At 40.8% G+C, this 20,143-nt stretch overlaps 1 protein-coding gene across 1 annotated transcript in view; it reads right to left on the bottom strand.

Moving 5' to 3' along the window:
* The window catches only part of TENM1 (teneurin transmembrane protein 1), an 887,850-nt gene that overhangs the window by 5,776 nt on the left and 861,931 nt on the right, over positions 1 to 20,143 (bottom strand). Inside the window, exons 30-32 of the mRNA XM_061137497.1 lie at positions 19,377 to 19,612; positions 6,756 to 7,052; positions 138 to 525 (exon numbers count right to left, since the gene is read on the bottom strand). Coding sequence (XP_060993480.1) covers positions 138 to 525; positions 6,756 to 7,052; positions 19,377 to 19,612 — 921 coding nt within the window. The remainder of the gene's footprint in view (positions 1 to 137; positions 526 to 6,755; positions 7,053 to 19,376; positions 19,613 to 20,143) is intronic.

Here is a 20,143-nt window from a genome sequence, read left to right on the forward strand (position 1 = left end):
CAATGGAAGATAATTTGATAACTCAAATTTGGTTGAATTGCATGTCTGTAAGTTAATGCTTCTATCTCAGACTGTGGCCAGCAAAAATTTCCCAAGATCTATGTGCTTGTATACCTCACCACTCTTTCACCACAAACCTGTTTGCCTGTATCTGATTGTGCAAATGAAGCCATCGTGCATCAGATGTATTGTCTTAATCACTCCAGAAGACTCTTCATATGTTAATGTGACCTGGGTGGTATCATAGAGAATCTCGGACAGCCTTGCTTGCTTGGTGTACTTGTACAAAACTCTGCGCCCTGTCCCCAGATGCAGGGTTTGCAGTAGTCGGCCATCTCGACTGTAGTCTTGGATAAAAGAAGTGCTACTGTCTGGTGGGGTGTAGATGTTCCGGTAGTAGCCCACCGACAGCATGGTTTGTAAGCTGTGGCGCACCATACTAGGCATCGTGACCGAGAGCAGACAATCTGACTGGTCGTACTCAAAGATATAACGCCGCTGGCTATGTAAGAGAAGCATCACAGACTGAAACGAGACAAAGGCACAACAAAAGCATAATAGTACCACTGAAGTTGACGAGATGAAAGAAAATACCCATTCATCCTTTCAGTACAAAGTTATCGAGCACTTACTATGTGCTGGGCACTGTGGTGGACCCTAGTGTATACAGTAGTGGCAATAATGTGTCTGTCCTTGTGGAATTTACAGATTAATGGAGGAGAAAGACAAATAACCAAACAACTACAATATAGTGTGGCATATGTTATGACAGAGGAAATTCAAGGGTGCTTATGGGAGGTGGAGGAAGAGCCGCAACCTAGACTTGAGAGGTTAAGAAAGGCATCCTGGAGACTGTGACATTTACAGTTGAGACCTAAAGGGTGACTAGGGCATGGCCAGATGAAGGCAGGGAGGTGAGTGGGCTGGATGGGGAGAGTACTCCTGACACAGAGCAGAACATTGTGAGTGACTACATAAGAAAGAGAACATGTTTTGTTTTTTTTTTTTTAAAGAACATGGGGCATTTGGTGTGGCCAGAGCATGGGTATGTTGGAAGGGATGGGTAAATGGCAAGCGATGAGGCCAGTCAGGTAGGCTGGGTTTAGATCACGCTGAGCTTTCTAAGCCATGCTAAGGAGTTTGGACTTTTGCCTGTTGGCAACAAGGGAAATGCTGAAAGCAGATGGAAGGAGAGGACGCTTGTGCCACTGGAAAAAACAATCCAGTTGGTATTTCAGAAAGGTTACTATGGCTTCAGTGTGGAGATGAATTGGAGGGAGGGACACAGAGGGTAAGGCATGCCATATATTAAGTATTAGTCACCAAAAATTACTTATTGAGTTCAGGTAGCAGATGTCTTTCTGAAAAGTTGTATATAAAATATTATCATTACAGTAATCCCCCCTTATCAGCAGTTTTGCTTTCTGAGTTACCCACAGTCAACTGCTGTCTGAAAATATTCAATGGAAAATTCCAGAAATAAACAGTTCCTAAGCTTTAAAATGCATGCTGTTCTGAGTAGTATGATGAATGTCATGCTGTCCTTCCCAGGACGTGAATCATCTCTTTGCTCAGTGTATCCATGCTATATATGCTACCTGCCCGATAGTACAGGGAATAATGCAGTATATATAGGCTTCTGTACTATTCCCACTTTCAGGCATCCATGGAGGGGTCTTGGAATGTATCCCCTGTGGGCGAGGAGGGACTACTGCATGAATTATGTTTTAAATGATATTAGGGAAACATGCCATTAAAAGTGGAGAATTCTCTGGTTATGCAAGCACTCTCCTCCAAACTGATCTGTATTTCAGAAAGTTATTTGTTGAGGTATGATGCCGTGCATGTAACAGGTGTTTCATTGATATTGGTTTATCTATTTTAATTTTAAATATAGTCATAAAAGGAACACTGTTTGAAGGAGAATTCAAACCCTATTTTTAATCGAAAAGCATTTAAATCTCATCTTTTAATAAAAATTGCTCACCCCTGGAAATTCTGGTGTATCTCCCCAAGGGAGATTTTACCCCTCCTTTCTAGAGAATTGGCTTATCAAGCAAAAATATTTAATTGAGCTTTATTTTCTGAAGTTTCTGTTATGAAAACAATAGGTACCATTTCACCTTCTAAATATAAATTACATAAATATTTATGAATTACAGAAGCATATATAATGTACATTTAAATCTTCTAAATATGAAATTATATTCTAATATTGAACACGCTTCTTGAAACTGCATGTCCTCCCTGCTCTTCTGACAATTGATTTCAAATCACATGTCAATACTGTGAAGTCAAAGTCAGCACTTATTTGCTCATTGGCTTATCCTTTCTCGCTCTTCCACCAGGTACTCTGCCTGGGGATACAGAGCCGTGTGTGGATCCACCTCATCACCTGTGGATACTCTGCAACTCCAGAAACCCTGCTGAACAGAAGGCGGGAGACGTGGAAGTCCTGCCTGGGCACGAGGACATGAAGGGACCACCCCATCCTTGACCAAGGCAGAACTCAACAGAACCTGGGGTGAAACTAGTGGGCAATGCCTCTGCATTACCTCTCTGCTGAAAGCCAGATTTCTCAGCTCCTTTCCACTCTCTTCTGTCAATTTGCCATGAACAAATGACATCTGTCACCTGCGAGGCGGGCCAGGGACAGTCACCATATGGCTCGCACACATTATCCGGTACCAGCCTGTCTTTTCCAGTTGCTGCACCAGCCTTGCCAAACATTTATAGCACAACACCACTGCATTCTGTCCCTGCTCTCGTTTTCCGTGCTGTAGTAAACCATGGCCTGACCCTGTTCCTAGGTGGTGCTGATGCTGTGCTGACTGAGAATGTGGATGATGCCATTAGAAATCTTGTAAATGTAACCGTTGTGTTGCCAGAATAGCATTTAGCTCTCACTTGGCTACTTTGTCACTTTGGGTGGGCATTATTATCAGTTTGTTCAAAAACAATACTTAGAAGTCCATCCAACGCCCCCAGTGCTGCTATAGAATAAAAGGTCCTTTCTTATTAGTCCAAACACTAGAGTGGGAGACTCTGTGTTTTCCAAAAAGTTGATTGTGAGAACCGAAATGATTGTGAGATCACTGTAAAGACGAAAACTAAAACCGTGGCTGCATATTCATTTGAATAGGAGTAGAAATGAGAGATGGGCTTCCCAGGTAGCTCCAACAGTAAAGAATCTGCCTGCAATGTGGGAGACCAGGGTTTGATTCACTGGGTCGGGAAGATCCCCTGGAGAAGGGCATGGAGAATTCTTGCCTGGAGAATTCCATGCACAGAGGAGCCTGGCAGGCTACAGTCCATGGGGTCGCAAAGAGTTGGACACGACTGAGTGCCAACACTTTCAGAAATGAGAGGTGGCAGAAATTTGAAAAAGTAAGGCATTTGAATGACCACCAGATGGCAGTGTGGGGCCACCTGGAAGCACAAGCCAAAGGCTGCATTCTCTCCCTCTAGGCAGCCTTTGAAAATTTCAGCCCCAAAGAGGCAGTTTTGTGTAAATGTATCAGACGAAAGCATCTTATTAAATGATTATAGAATATATTTAAATGCATTTAAAAATGAAGTTCTTAAGAATGTTTTTAGGAAACGGAAAGATTTACATTTCCTGTAATACAAAATTTTAGCCCCACAAGTCTTCAAGATATAATTAACTCAGGGAAGGCTCATGAATCAAGACAGAGAATTAATGACCACATAGAGAAAATTTAAGAAACAATAATTGATTTTTTTAATAGAGAAGAGATCATTTAAGCAACCACAGCTATTACCCAAATAATTATTTTTCTCCTAATGGCTACAAACCATTGTGCATGAAAATGATACCCATAATTTTTACTTACTCTAGAGGAAGTCAAATAATTTTTACAAAATTTCTGCACATTGAGGTAAAATATCTGCTGTTTGCTTTTTTCAATATATCATGGCATAGGGATGCCAAGCAAATGTATAAAGGTACAAATAGAAGTATTTTGAGGTATAAAAAGAGGTTTATATTTTTAAAGTTGGAGAACTGTTACTTCAAAATATACTTCTAGAGCCAGCCTCTTAGTCTTGCTCTGCCCCAGACATAGTGAAAGAATGTTCTAGCAAAGGCCACAATAAAGTGAGGACTAGAAAAGAGCATAGGAGGCAGAGAACTTCATCACCTCCCTGGAAGATTACATGTAAATTGGATTTTGGTAAATTGAATATTCCTTCCCTTTTCTTTCTAGAATCACAATTTCAAAGATACTTTAATTTCCTTCCATCCTTCTCTTCTTTCCTGTTTTAATTCACCTTCAAGTAGCAGTAGGTGCTAGCACTAAGTTTTCCAACTTAATAAATACTAGAATAAATATTAGAATGCACAATTTAAATGGAAAGAAACTAACTCTTATTGAATGACTAGATGTGCCAGGTGCTTTATATTAAGTTATTTCATTTAATTGCTGCTGCTATTCAGTGAATTAATTATTATCACTGGTAATAATGTTAATAAAATCAATCTCGTGATAAATGATTTTTGGAAAGTAAAGAACCATTCCATAATTATGGGTTTTGTAGGCTCTGAGTTTTGCATAATAGCATTGTTTAAGTCAGGGGCTACCTGATAATTAGAGAACAAATTAAATGTAAGATTAAGAAAGGGAGAAAAGTCAACTAAAAGGCACAAGTGATTTGGCTTATCTCACTGGTCAATAAACGAGTTTTAGGGAGTCGCTGGGGCTTTTCTCCATACATTACTCTGTGTCAGTAAGGTCTTATTTCTGTCCACTGCAGACACTGACAGTCTCAGGGAGTTTCTTTGTTTTGTTTTTAAAGAATTATAGCCAAGTAAGTTTCTGCAGCCAAAAGAATTTATGTGAAAAAAAGAATTCATGTGAAATTTGCTTTACATGATTCTTGGCTGAAATAACTGTGATGAAGTAATCAGTTAATTCAGAAAAGGGGAACAATAAAATTCTTCATTAATGTCAGACAAGAGGCTAACTAACTATATGCAGGACTGAAGTTTAAGTTTCAACAAGCTTTTCTGTCACTGTATAGACAGTTTAAAGGGAAAGTTTTATGAGACCTAGAAGCAATTGTCTATAGGCAGTTAGCTCAGCAGCCAGACTGTGGCGCTAATAGGTTAAGGCTCTGAGTTCAAACCTATAAATATTCCTGTGGGATCTTAGTTCCCCAACCAGGGATTGAACCCGGGTCCTTGGCAGTTGAAAGCATGGCATCCTAACCACCGGATGGCGAGGGAAGTCCCTCAAAGCTGTACATACTCCTAAGGCGTGTCAGCTCCTTCACTAGTCACATGTAGACCTGTGGGAGGATCAGAGCAAATAAATTCTCATTCTTGAAAAAACTAATCAGCCTATATTCTGCCAGTGATCAGTGGCACCTTTTTCTTTTTTTTTTTCATATAAGGTCATCTTACATGCCTTGCGTCTGTGAATATACAACAAATATTTGGATTCAGTTAATTTTGTAACAAGTCTAGCACTTTGTGGACATTAGTTGTATGATTTTGCCAATCATTCTTGTTACCAAAATTCAAAAGAGAAAACATCCACTCTATAAGATTCAGATGTTCCCAGTGTAGAGTGCAGATTAGAGATTTCATCAATTTCTTCAGCAGAAAAGGACAGGGGCTACAGACAGCAAAGGACTCAGTCCTTTACCCTGGCTCCCAAGTGGAGTTCTGCTTTATCTCCTAGACATTTCTAATTTGGCAAATTTCCCAGTGACTAACTCTGGAAAATAGTACAATGGTTTTATAATAACATACAACCCCTGGCACATTAAAAAAAACTTTCAGGGGTATATCAGAAAGGCTTAGCATTATTTGGTGCAAATAGTGAAATTTCACCACATGAGTTATGAGCACCCATGACTTTTTTCTAAGAGCTTCCAGGGGTTAATCCGTACTGACTCCCCTTGAAACCTCAGGGGAAAAAGTTTTTCAGTTTTCCCAGAAATTAATTCAGGACTAATGAACTGAGTTGAAAGGATAGATTTAGGGGAAAAGAGACAGCATCTTAGGACATCAGAAATTGAGATGGCAGACAGAGATCAATTTCTCTTATTGTCTTCTGCCACTGGTCGGACTAGAAACCATTTCTGCTGTGTGAGGTTGATGTTTGACAAACGGATCCAGGGGGTGGGGTTAAAATCCTTGCCCATTCCCAGCAGACAGAGGCCACGAGCTCCCATTACAGATGCTCCTGGAGACTCATTGTGTACAAAGGACTATTAACAACAAGGGAGCCCCACTGCTACCATTTCCTCAGACAGATTACTTGGGAAAATATGTCCTCCAATGTATACCATTAAACCGTCACTGACTATCCTAACAAAATTAGAATTCCTTATCCTCTGTGTAAGAGCCTCTTTTCCAGAGCTGAGATACATTAACACGCAATTTTATAATTTTCTACCTATTTTACTTCGGTGTGAGCTTTCATAGTAATAAAGATACATTTTCAGGAGCATGAAAAATATGCTCAAATGAGGAGAAAGCTAAGCCATTATCCTGACTTCAGTTTGAAAGAGTACCTGGCAGAGTGTGGGGCTGGGGAAAGTTTTCGGCTGAAAAACAGCTTATCCTTGTAGGTATAATTTGTGGTGGTTGTTGTTGCTACTTTTATGGAGCAGAACAGGCAGAATACAGACTTCACTCCCACAGGTCCTCAGCAAGGCAGGTAATCAGTGCTGCTTTCAATGTTCTCATTCAGAAACTCAGAACTAGTTTATTTTCCCTACACACTTACCTTTTCTAAGTAGGTATAGCTCCAAATTTTCCCATCAGCCCAAGTTCTTGAAATTATTTTTCCACTCTGGTCATATTCCATTTTTTCATTCCATGTCCCTCTTTGAATAAATGTCACCAATCCCGAAGGTGAATATGTGATGTTCACTTCATTATATCTGCTTACAGGAGACCACAGAACAGGTCGTCCAGTCTGGTCATAAAGAATTCGAAGGGTGAATTTCCGATGGTCATCATAGATCTTGCCGGTGCGAGTCACATGATCAAAATCGATGGAGAGCAGGTTTCTGTTATGGGCCTACAAAAAAGAGGAAGTACATTTGAAGCACTGCCTCAGTTTTCCTCATCAAGGGTATTCACAATCCCAAAGCCTTTTCTGTTTCTCCAGCAATGGGGTCTCTTTTGCCTTTGAATCCACATGGCTTTTCCTTGGATGACAACTTGTCTTTTTTTTCCCGGGAGACTCTACAACCTTGGAAGACTGGGGCCATGTCTTAACTACTGGGATGTGCTAGATTCTCAGCATGTGGTTGTTGACTGTTTTTTCCCAACTCAAGTCTCAACTGTGCTGATCCAGTTTTCAGTGATTATGTAATCTTACTTTATGTAAGTCAGACGCCTACAGAAGAATGGGACTTCCTCCCCTGCTTTTACCAATGAGGTGGCTAGAACATAGAATGGTGAATTATTTACATAATTAGCAATCAGAAAAAAGGAATATAGAGAGCCCCCTCTAATTTATACAGATTCCCTTCTCTGGCTTCCTCGTTCCTCTGGGCATGGAGTTTTATTATAATACTTTGCATCTATCACAGGGGAACACAGAGCAACTCAGACTGTCTCCTAGATGTAAAAGCCCATGCACGGAGGCCAGCAGGTAACTGTGGGAGGTGTTGGTAGGTCCCCCAGTACTTGCAAGGGTGGCACCATTCAATGAGGTTGTGCAGCTTTAAGTCGTTGCCTCCTCCATTGGCCTAAAATAATCAGTCAGGAGACTGAATTAGCTGCTTATCTGTGCACCAGCCATTTTTTCTACCTGGGCCTTAGTTTTCTTATCTGTGAAATGGGAGTAATGTTTATCACTCGCCATCACACACCTGTGCTAAGAATTAAATGAGATTACATATACAGGTACCTGGTGATGTATAAAAATAATATTAGTAATTGTTATTTTTAATTACTTTAAAAAATATTTATTTATTTTCTGCCATGCCACAGGGCATGTAGGATCTTAGTTCCTCAACCAGGGATCAAAAGTGTACCACCTGCAGTGGAAGCACGAAGTCTTAACTTTCCTAACCACCAGGGAAGTCTAAGTGATGGTTATTTTTAGATATGATTACTCTTCTCATCTCAGTTAGGCTTCTAAATGGGCCCATGTGTCAGATTCCAAAGTGACTGTAGGAACTGTCAGCATGATCCAGGACAGAGTGTTAAATATCTGGTTAATGAGGTAGAGGGAAAAAATCAACATTAGGGTTTGACTACATTAATCATAGTCAGACTAAACCAATTCACTAGCTATTCAACTAAACTTTATGATAATTCATTTAAAATTTTTGTGGTCAAGGATTCCTTTAATTATCTGAAAGCTATATACTGTTTCCACAGAAAAATGCATATAAACACATCAATGAACATTTTAAACAAATCTCAAGTGGGCTCTGAAATCCAAGTATGAAACTTTTAGGGGTCTTGAGTCCAATTTTAAAATCCTCACTCAGAAAGAGGTTTTTAAAAAATGTTAAAATTTTTTTTTTTGCTATTTAAAAAACTGAGATAAGCCACTATGGAAAACAGTGTGGAGATTCCTTTAAAAACTGGAAATAGAACTGCCGTATCACCCAGCAATCCCACTCCTGGGCATACACACCGAGGAAACCAGATCTGAAAGAGACACGTGCACCCCAATGTTCATCGCAACACTTGTTTATAATTGCCAGGACATGGAAGCAACCTAGATGCCCATCAGCAGACGAATGGATAAGGAAGCTGTGGTACATATACACTATGGAATATTACTCAGCCATTAAAAAGAATTCATTTGAATCAGTTCTAATGAGATGGATGAAACTGGAGCCCATTATACAGAGTGAAGTAAGCCAGAAAGATAAAGACCAATACAGTATACTAATGCATATATATGGAATTTAAAAAGATGATAATGATAACCCTATATGCAAAACAGAAAAAGAGACACAGATGTACAGAACAGACTTTTGGACTCTGTGGGAGAAGGCGAGGGTGGGATGTTCTGAGAGAATAGCATTGAAACCAGTATACTATCAAGGGTGAAACAGATCACCAGCCCAGGTTGGATGCCTGAGACAAGTGCTCGGGCCTGGTGCACTGGGAAGACCCAGAGGGATGGGATGGGGAAGGAGGCGGGAGGAGGGATTGGGATGGGGAACACATGTAAATCCATGGCTGATTCATGTCAATGTATGGCAAAAACCACTACAATATTGTAAAGTAGTTAGCCTCCAACTAATAAAAATAAATGAAAAAAAAACCTGAGATAAAACTGACATAAAACATTATATTGGTTTTAGGTGTATGGTATGATTCAGTATTTGTATATATTTCAAAATAATCACCACGATAAATCTAGTTGACATCCATCACCACATGTAGTTACAGTTTTTTTTTTCCCATAGATGAGGACTTTCAAGATCTATTCTCTTAGCAACTGTCAAATATACAATACAGTATTATTAACTACAGTCACCATGCTGTACATTACATACTCAAATTTTTTAACTGGAACTTTGTACCTTTTGACCTCCTTCACCCATTTCACCAACCCTTTACTCCTTGCCTCTGGCCACCACCAATCTGTTCTCTCTCTGTATGTATTACCTCTTTTTTTGCGGGGGGAGGTGGTATCCAACATCTAAATGAGATGTAGAATTTTTATCTTAGTGGCCTGGATGAGTGCAAAGCCAACATTCTCATTTCAGACTCTGGTCTTCCTTTGCTCCTTTTATGCACTTTGCTTTTTAAAATAACCTCTATAAGTACCTCCCTCCAATTATAAAAGTGATATTTTTTCATTGCAGAAAAACTGGAAAGTATAGAAAAATACAAAGAAAGCAATTATCTGTAATCCTATTCTCCAGTGTGAATCACTGCTAATCATTTCCAGCATTTCATACCCACTTTTTAAAAATATAATCTTACACTTAAAGAATACAAGAATTGTTTTATATTCTACTTTTCAGTTAATGTTTTATCTCCATCATTCCTCATGTTATTAGATATTCTGAATATGTGGATTTTAATGGTTACATCAACATGATAAACATTTATCTATCCTTTCTCCTATTGTTGGAAATTAGTTTTTGTTGTCCATTTTTCTTTCAATGTTCATGATTTGTTGAGAATTTTGGTAAATAATTATTTCCTTAATACAAAACCCTATAAGGGAAATTACTGGGTCAAATGATAACATATTAAAGACTCCTGATGCGACTTGAGATATTACTTTATAGTGCACAAAGGTTTACAAATGTATGCTCTTATCAACTAGCAGTGGAGGAGTTCATGTCTACATTGTAACCAGCACTGAGTATTATCATTGTTAGTAAGCTTTTCCCTATATGAGAGTGGAGAAAATGGTATGTTATTGTGGTTTAAATTTGCATGTATTTGGTTACCAAAATGAGATTGAACCTTTTAAAATGGCTATTGGCCACACCTATGTCTTCTATGAATTGTCTGCTATTTTCAATGTTTTTTGGTTTCAGTTTCTTCATCAGCCAGCTGGGGCTAATGATATTTGCCCTTAGTTTTGAGCTTCTGCAGAAAAAAAAAAAAAAGACAGCAAGTGTTCCATGCCATGAATTCCAGAAGACTAGCGATTAGATACTCCAATTATTTGGGAGGAAGTCTTGTTAGCTGCAGTGGTAGGTTTCATTCATGGAATAGAGCCACAGATTGGAAGCATGACTCTTTAACCACCTGTAGCCTATGTGTGCAGTGTTGTAGCATAAATACAAACTAACCTGCTGCTATAACCTAAAAGGTGATAGAGAAGCACATATTTCCTGTCTTTTGATACACAGAGCTTGGAAACCTACACAAAACCAGGTGTTCTTTCTTCAACTACCTTTCCTGTGGTTTTATAGCCACATATCTCTAACTGTAACACTGTTCATTTACAATAGCTGTAAAATATCCATGTACTCCCAGAGAAGGTTGTAACTGTTATAACAATTTATGTTATAATGGTAGTTAAAGAGCCAAAGTAACAAGTGATTTCCAGTTCAACTAAATTTGTGGTTTTATTTGTCTGATAGATTAAGTTTACTACTCAAGAACACATTTCTTAATAAAGTCATTAGAGCAACACAAGCAAGGGACCACTGTTAAAAATCCACTACAAAGTGAGCAGAGGAAAAGTCTGCCTAATGTTCTTTCTCTGCCTGTCAAGATTTGTGCTACCATGCTTCTCTGTTTCTGGATAATGCACTCTGATATTCAGATGTTGCTGAAACACTAGTTTCAAAGTCAGGTTTGGAAGGTAATGTGAAATTCGGCTCAGAGCTGCAAGGGGATGAAAGAATTGAAGATGCCACAGCCCTCCATCTGGCAAGTCTCCTGTGGAACTCGTGAGAAGACTGCGGGAAAGAATGGTTTTTTTAGGTAAGCTCCTTGACCCTCCTTCTTGACTGCTTATGTGACTCCAGTCTCTATGGCAGGAAGCAGAACTAGGCTGACCGTCTCTGACTGCTGGGGTCATGAGCAAGGTTGGAAAAGCAACGTGTTCATACAAGCTGTTGTTTGCCTGAAAGACAGTAATAGCCCTTGACCCAAGTGTGGGCCATCAATCCTTATTTCAGCTCTTCCCCCAAACAATCTATAGCAATCTGTGACCTGGAAAAGAGAGGGGTAAAGCAAAGGTTGATGTTTGAGAATAGCCCCAAGTTAAAAAGGGTCCCTTTGGACGAGCTGCACACTGAACGAGAGATTTGAGTTTGGCAACTGATGAGTTATCCATTGGGGTAAGGAAGCTGGACTTGGTAAAATTTTTCATAAGAAAGGATATATTTGTGCTTTAATTTATTCTTTGGTTTTCCTTAGGTTTTTTTTCAGCTTTGCTCAAGAGAAGTAAGGAGAAAGGCTTGCTTTTTGTTCACACTTGGACCAGAGAGGAAAGGAAAGAGTATGCCCTGGGGAGCCATGGGTTGTGTTGCCAGCAGGAATCAACGTACCTGCAAAGCGTGGGCACAGGCCAAAGATCCAAAGAAAGGTGTCTTCTGCCTCCCCCCAGAGCCTTTCCTTGCTCTTTCTGAGGAGTTTGTGTTTTAATTGCTTAAGAGATAGTCCTTTCAACCCCCTTCAATTTGAGACTCATTCAATTAGTAGCCTAAAGATTATATTAGGTTGATCTATAAGGCAACTGCTGGTATTTGAGTGTTTTTTTTGGTCTACAAAAAGGGCAGCTTGCTATGGTTTAACCCAACACACACACACACCAACAGGAAAGTATTTAATCAAGAGCAAAGTAATTTAGTGCAAAATTGTCCAAGTTAAATGGTATGGCAGAAATCCGGTGAGAGGAATGAGTAAGGTTTTGAAGAAGAACTGGTATGCCCATTTGCACATATGCACACAGTGCTAAACTCTAAGCTACAATCAGAGCAGTTGATTTTCTTTCACAAGAAAGGAGGAAAAGGCTGAATTTTCAAGGATGCTGTCTAGCATTTCAACTCACAATGCAACTGAGGTACCTGTTAGATTTTTGCTGAAGAAGTTTGAAGGTGAATAAGTCAGATGGGCCAAATATCCACTTCCTGGTTTGGAAGACATACTGCATTTAAGTTTCATGAAGCTGCGAGAATGGATGCAGGAGTCAGAGCTGCTTTTAAATTGGGACACGCTCCTTTATTCTCACTGGTTTAAAGGTAATTAGTACTTGATTTTTAGATATTGATCAATACAATTCTAAAGATTTTATTTTTGACTGATATTGCTATGCTGACAATCAAAAACCACTTAGGCTTACTTTTATTTCAGAGTGGCCTACAAAGGAACAGGGCATGTAGGCAGCATTAACATCAGCCTCCATTACTCCACTGGGAACTTTTTTTATCCTGTAATTTTCTTTTTTCCTCCCAAGACACTCTGTTTACCTGGGTAGTCAAGAGAGTTTTAGTGCCAGAAGAAATCTTACAACATGGGCTATTGAGCTGGACTGCCTAGGTTCAAATCCTGTGTCACCCTTTACTAGCTGTGTGACCTCTATGTGCCTCAGTTTCTTTATCTGTAAAGTGAGAATGCTAATAAGAGAACATGTCTGATAAGATGTTATGAGTAGTAAATAAGTTACTCTATGGCAATATACATATAAGATGTCAATGAATGTTAGCTGTTATAATTATGATTAGTGGTAACAATACTACGAATAATAGAGATTGTATAGACCATATCCCTCATTTTATAGATGGGAAAAGTGGTGCAAAATTGTGGGCATACTAGTTCTTCTTTAAAACCTTATTCATTCCTCTCATCTGATTTCTGCCATACCATTTAACCTGGACACTTTTTGCACTAAATTAATTTGCTCTGGTTTAAATACTTTCCTGTTGGTGAATTCATCTGGGTGACCATACAAGAGGCATTTAAAAATGTTAATATCAATTAACTAATACTTATATGCAAATGAAATAGTGTGTGAAATAAGACTTTCTGCCTAGTTATCTTAGCAGAGTTGTCCCAGGATTAACAAACATAGTTGTTTCTGTGATTTGAAGGCCCCAAGGACCCCCCTGGCCCCGAAAACCAACACTGCTCAGGAGCCTTGATGCCTGAAATCTCCAGGTGACTCCTTATGGGTAAATACACTGTTACTTGGGACAGAGAACCACAGATATATTTTTAAAACAGACCAATCTATCTGTAAGCAGGCTTCTTACCTAAATTTTCACAAAATGAATCCCTCCAGCAAACCTGGGGAAAAGGAAGTCAAAACAGCATGAAGCAAACATGTTTTCTGAGAAAGGAGGGAGATGCTAGAGGGAACGGGCCTCCCATCACTTGTCAGCCCTGGGACCTTGTGTTTCACGCAGGCTTATTAACTGCCTTTCAGAGCTCAGCTCACGTAGGACTAGTCACATGTTGCATTTTAAAACCACTCTACCCTGTTCTTAGTTATCTTTGAATGGAGAGAAAAACAATCAATTGTGAGGGTTTTTAGACGAGTCTTCGCTTCATTTTGCTTGTCAACACATAATCATCTTACTTGATTTGATGACTTCAGTTTGAAGTGCTAAGCTTCTTGGATTTTTTTTTTTCTTTTTAATAAAGGACGCTGCAGTTTTGGAGCTTGCTGTCACCTCACATCTCGGTCTGAGAAATCTTGTAAAGAGCTCTGAGGTCCAATGCTGGGATAAGTCTCATCTAAACAGCATTACGATTCATGGACACAGCAAGGCGCAATCTGGATGTAGTTTCTAAACCAGTTTGCTTTCCGTGAATGTCGAATTTCTTGATGGTCCAGGGAAAGGTATTTATGGGGACAGATGAATGCAGCAGATGAGGATATACATAGACTGGAGAGGAAAGTACATTGCAAGGAAGATGATTCAAACACAATTCAGGTTTGGTTGGTAGGGGAGAGTAAATGGATTTTTTTAAATAAGTGAAATTTTAGGATGTTAATGTGATTTATCTGACTTAATGGAGCTGGTGCCAAAGCAGGATCTCATGTTCCCCAGCAGTTTGTTTCCTCACCTTGAAGAGGACCCTGAGTATGTGTGAAAAAAAAAAATTACCAATCACTGGAGAAAAGTGACTCTTTTTGCTTTATCTTCAAGGGAAGTCTATCATTTTCTGATTTTTTTTCCTTTCCACAAGAAGGTCTGGGCTGGATCCACACTGGCCTTTGGGGAACATATTCATTCCATTAAATTGGCTATGCCTAATCTGGGGAAACTGAGGCAGTGATATAGGCAAGAGTGCCTAAGGACGGGGAGAGTAGGTAAGGACTGTTGAGTTAAACAGCCTCCTTCCTCTCGCCTCCTTCACACTTTTCCTGCCCACCCACACTTGCCAGTACATTAGAGTCGATTATTTGTCTCTTTTTGTCAGCATTGAAATGAGGAGTCAGGCCCTGCCAAGATGGCTCCACTGAGAGGGGCAATGATTTATAGATTAATTATTTTAAGGAACAAGGCAGTACAACATGATGGAGTGGAAAGAGTGCTGCACTAAGCAAAGTCTTGCATTTTAGTGCTGGCTCTGATCCATAATAGCTGTTTGACTTTGGGCAAATCACTTAACCTCTCTGGGCTTTAGTCTCCTTATCTATAAATTGGGAATAGCCAAAATTGATGGTTGTGGTGATCAAACAAAACCCTGACTAGAAAACATTTTGTTAATTGTAGGAAATGGCAACACACTCCAGTACTCTTGCCTGGAAAATTCCGTGGGCTACAGTCCATGGGGTCGAAAAGAGTCGGACATGACTGAGTGACTTCACTTCACTTTAAACATATGTAAAGGATCATTACTGGTGTTAGAATTTTCTAGGGACGTGTACAGTAACACCACCTAGCCAGTCTCCAGTCCCAGAACCTCAGGAAGAACCCTTGAAGTCACAGATGAGAGAGCCCTGAATTTGCTGCCGTTATAAGCCATTCCACAAGTCTGCTCAACTCTACCACCGGATGGGAAACTGGTCAATTATAAACAGTATTAACTAAATAACACTTCAGAAATGGCAAGGATCTAACAGAAGCAGAAGAGATTAGGAAGAGGTGGCAATAATACACAAAAGAACTTACAAAAAAGATCTTAATGACCCAGATAACCACAATGGTATGATCACTCACCTAGAGCCAGACATCCTAGAGTGCAAAGTCAAGTGGGCCTTAGGAAGTGTTACTACAAAGCTAGTGGAGGTGGTGGAATTTGAGCTGAGCTATTTAAAATCTTAAAAGATGATGCGGTTAAAGTACTGCACTCAACATGCCAGCACATTTGGAAAACTCAGCAGTGGCCACAGGACTGGAAAAAGTCAGATTTCATTCCAATTGTTCAAACTACCACACAATTGCACTCATTTCACATGCTAGCAGGGCTTCCCAGGTGGTGCTAGTGGTAATGCCAATGCAGGAGATGTAAGGGATGCATGTTTGATCCCTGGGTTGGGAAGATCCTCTGGAAGAGGGCATCGTAATCCACTTCAGTTTTCTTGCCTGGAGAATCCAATGGACAGAAGAGCTTGGCGGGCTACAGTCCATAAGGTTGCAAAGAGTCGGACATGACTGAAACGACTTAGCATGCATGCACACACATGCCAGCAAGGCAATGCTAAAAATCCTTCAAGGCAGGCTTCAGTAGCACGTGAACCAGAACTTCCAGATGTTCAAGCTGGGTTTAGAAAAGGCAGAGGAACCAGAGATCAAATTACCAACATTCATTGGATCATAGAGAAAGCAAGGGAATTCCAGAAAAGCATCTACTTCTGCTTCATCGACTATGACTGTGTGGATTACAACAAACTGGGGAAAACTCTCAAAGAGATGGGGAGTATCAGACCACCTTACTTGTCTACTGAGAAACCTGTATACGATCAAGGAACAACATTTAGAACCGGACATCAACAGCGGACTGGTTCAAAATTGGGAAAGGCTGTATATTGTTGCCCTGTTTACTTAACTTACATGCAGAGTACATAATACGAAATGTTAGATGAATCACAAGCTGAAATCAAGATTTCTAGGAGAAATATCAACAAGCTCAGATATGTAGATGATACCACAATAATGGCAAAAAAGCAAAGAGGAATTAAAAAGCCTCTTGATGAGGATGAAAGAGGAGAGTGAAAAAGCTAGCTTAAAACTCAACATTCAAAAAAAAAAAAAAAAACCAACAAACTAAGATCATGGCATCCAGTCTCCTCACTCCATGGCAAATAGATGGGGGAAAAAGGAAACAGTGACAGACTTTATTTTCCTGGGCTCCAAAACCACTGCAGATGGTGACTGCAGCCATGAAAGTAAAAGACACTTGCTCCTTGGAAGAAAAGCTATGACCAACCTAGACAGCATATTAAAAAGCAGAGACATCACTTTACCAACAAAGGTCTGTATAGTCAAAGCTATGGTTTTTCTAGTAGTCATGTGCAGATTTGAGTTGGACCATAAAGAAGGCTGAGCACAAAAGAATTGATACTTTTAAATTGTGGTGCTGGAGAAGACTCTTGAGAGTTCCTTGGACAGCAAGGAGATCAAACCAGTCAGTCCTAAAGGAAATCAACCCTGAATATTCATTGAAAGGACTGATGCTGAAACTGAAGCTCCAATAGTTTGGCTACCTGATGCGAAGAGCTAACTCACTGGAAAAGACCCTGATGCTGGAAAGATTGAGGGCAGGAGGAAAAGACGGTGACAGAGGATGAGATGGTTGGATGGCAGCATCAACTCAATGGACATGAGTTTGAGCAAGCTCCGGGAGACAGTGAAGGACAGGGAAGCCTGGCATGCTTCAATCCATGGGGTGGCAAAGAGATGGACACGACTTAGTGACTGAATAACAACAACAAATAACACTTCACTCTACTCACATGGAAGAGTGCCCAAATATTTTATGCCCACTAACCTCAGTATTAAGAACAATTTAGAATATGAGGTGAAAATTACACTTTATACTCTCTCTCCATTATCTGTGCATATGGAGGGGAGAAAATAGGATGAGTCACCATAGAAAGTGGAAAATAATAAAGTCACGTGGTATAGAATGTGTTCTAAAAAATGGAAAATCCCAAAGTCATATAGTGTATGATATGACTCATAATATTTTATTCAGACTCTAAGCTGGGGAGGCACCAAGAAACCATTTATTTGATGTAATTTTCATAGGGTGAGTCCATGAGGTTGATAAACCACGTGTATATAATTCTGACTTTTCTCTAGTATGACGTCTTCATTTCACAGGTGAAGAAAATAAAGGCATTTCTTAAGCCAGTTGTAAGACTCCCCCATTTAGGGTTCTATGCTGGTGATCCCATTTCTAGAAGAACTCTGATAGGAAACCCTTACTGTCCACACATAGAGAGGTTTGGACTATTTGGGCTGGTTTCACCTCTCATTTCAGTGGCATTTCTGATAAATATTCTGGCCAATAGAATCAAAGCATACAACCTGACTTGTGCATATAGACCACTTTAGTGGCTGGTACAAAAACAACCACAAAAGTCTATCTCTGGGTCACCACCAGAACTGACTGGGAATTGAGCCATGGTCTGACTGCTTGTCACTGGAATTGGGTGGTGTTGCCCTGTCAAAGCCTAGAGGTTACTGCATTTTCACTGTGAGTGAAGAAATGCAAGTGTTCCAGGTATCCCAGGCGAGACACAGGTGCTCAAAGCAGGCCTGGCCTCAATAGTTGAGTAACTGCCTCAGGTTGGCAGTTGCTCTTGGGCTCATATTGAATGTTACTATATTTGGAAAGTTGGTCATGTCATCCTAACATTGCTTCATGTTCAAGAAGGGACAGGTAGAAAGAGTGCGGTGGTGCTTATGGGTTTCGTGTACAGCAGAAAGGCAATTCTGACTGAGACATCCCAGGTTAACTGCGGTGAACTGTGCTTGGTAAAAACTCCCAAATCTTGCATTTCTCCCAGGCAGCTCTCTTTTGGGCTTCCCAGGTGATGCTAGTGGTAAAGAACCCGCCTGCCAATGCAGGAGATGGAAGAGACCCGGGTTCTGTCCCGGGTTGGGAAGATCCCCTGGAGGAGGGCATGGCAACCCACTCCAGTTTTCTTGCCTGGAAAATCCCATGGACAGAGGAGCCTGGTGGGCTACAGTCCATGAGGTCACAAAGGGTCGGACACAACTGAAGCACTCATGCACGCTCTCTCTGAGTGCCATTAGGCCAACAGAGCACTAGTCCTTGACCCCTCTGGCCCTTAATATGTATATTCAAGGCAATGATATCATTCACTGATTTCTCCCTTAATTGCCTTTGTCCAAATGTTGCTTGACGTCGCATATCCTTCTGTGTGTACCTGCCTGGCCTTTTTTAATAAAGTATCTACCATCACATGGGGCTTCCCTTGTGGCTCAGCTGGTAAAGAATCCACCTGCAATGCGGGAGACCTGGGTTTGATCCCTGGGTTGGGAAGATCCCCCAGAGAAGGGAAAGGCTACCCACTCCAGTATTCCTTTTTTTTTTTTTTTAAACCCACTCCAGTATTCTAGCCTGGAGAATTCCGTGGACTGTATAGTCCACTGGGTTGTAAAGAGTCCGACACGACTGAGAGACTTTCACTTTCACTTTTTACCACAAAGCAGGGCTCTGAGCCATCTCCAGGCCATGTGAGGGATTCCAGAGAGCCTTCTGACTACATGCATTTCTAGATCCAGACATTCTCGGTGCTTGAAATTGCTACTGTCAGAGCACTTTAGCTGGCTAATGACAAAGAAAGCTCTTATTAGAATGTTCATTTAAGGATACTGAACCATTATCAGCCATTAGCACCCTCTCTTGAATTACTATATTATATAAGTTAGTCACCTAGAAAAGCTTTGGAGAAATGGGACTTCTGATTAGGGAGGTGCTGCAGCTTTCAAAAATACAACACCAGTTGTCTAGGTGCTATCAGGTTGAGACTTACCCTCAGCCTCCTTTCAAAAGCTGAAATGTTGCCTTTGTTCTGCTCCTTGCGCTGCCGCCACTCGATGAGGTTGGCGTTGTGCTCCCCGGGCAGAGAGATGTTACATTTTCCCAGGGTGGGGTTGACCGCCCCGGCCAGGATGTGGGGCTCTGAACTGAGGCTGATCTCCATCCCGCTGGCAAAAGTGACACGCAGGGAGCCGTCTGGACTCACCCGATAGGTGCTCTGGGTATTTTCTGCAGAGAGAGGAGCAAAGGAGGAAGCGGGGGAAGAAGAGGGAAGCACAGAAGTAGGGGAGAGACAAGTTGAGCTTCAGGAGGCAAGTCTGGGAAAGGATGAGCAGGTGTGGCGCCGTGGACCTCACTGCCCTCGGGGCTATAGACAACCATTCTGACAAGCCCACGTGCTCTCTGTCCATTTGGGTCTTGTTAGTTTCACAGCTGGGCTGTCTTGTTTCTTGGATAAAAGACTCCTGTGTAATACTGCAGGCTGTTTCTGTTTTTCAAAACGTTCTCATTTTTAAAGGATTTCCTCACAAACTTCTCCTCTGACTTGGTGGACTGGCCTTCTCCGTTTGATATGCTGGGAACTAGAATGAGCGGAGTATGCAGTGTAATTCAGTACCCGCAGTGCCTGGGGGCACCGGCACAGTGGCTGGTCTCTAGGAAAGGATACGCTGACAAAGATATCCTTTTAGAGTGGATCTGATGTTGGACAGTTCTGTGTTTGGCCTCACAGCCTAACAACAGAACGGGTCCTTGATGACT

This window comes from Dama dama, chromosome X (assembly GCF_033118175.1).
Source record: "Dama dama isolate Ldn47 chromosome X, ASM3311817v1, whole genome shotgun sequence".
Taxonomy (NCBI): Eukaryota; Metazoa; Chordata; class Mammalia; order Artiodactyla; family Cervidae; genus Dama; species Dama dama.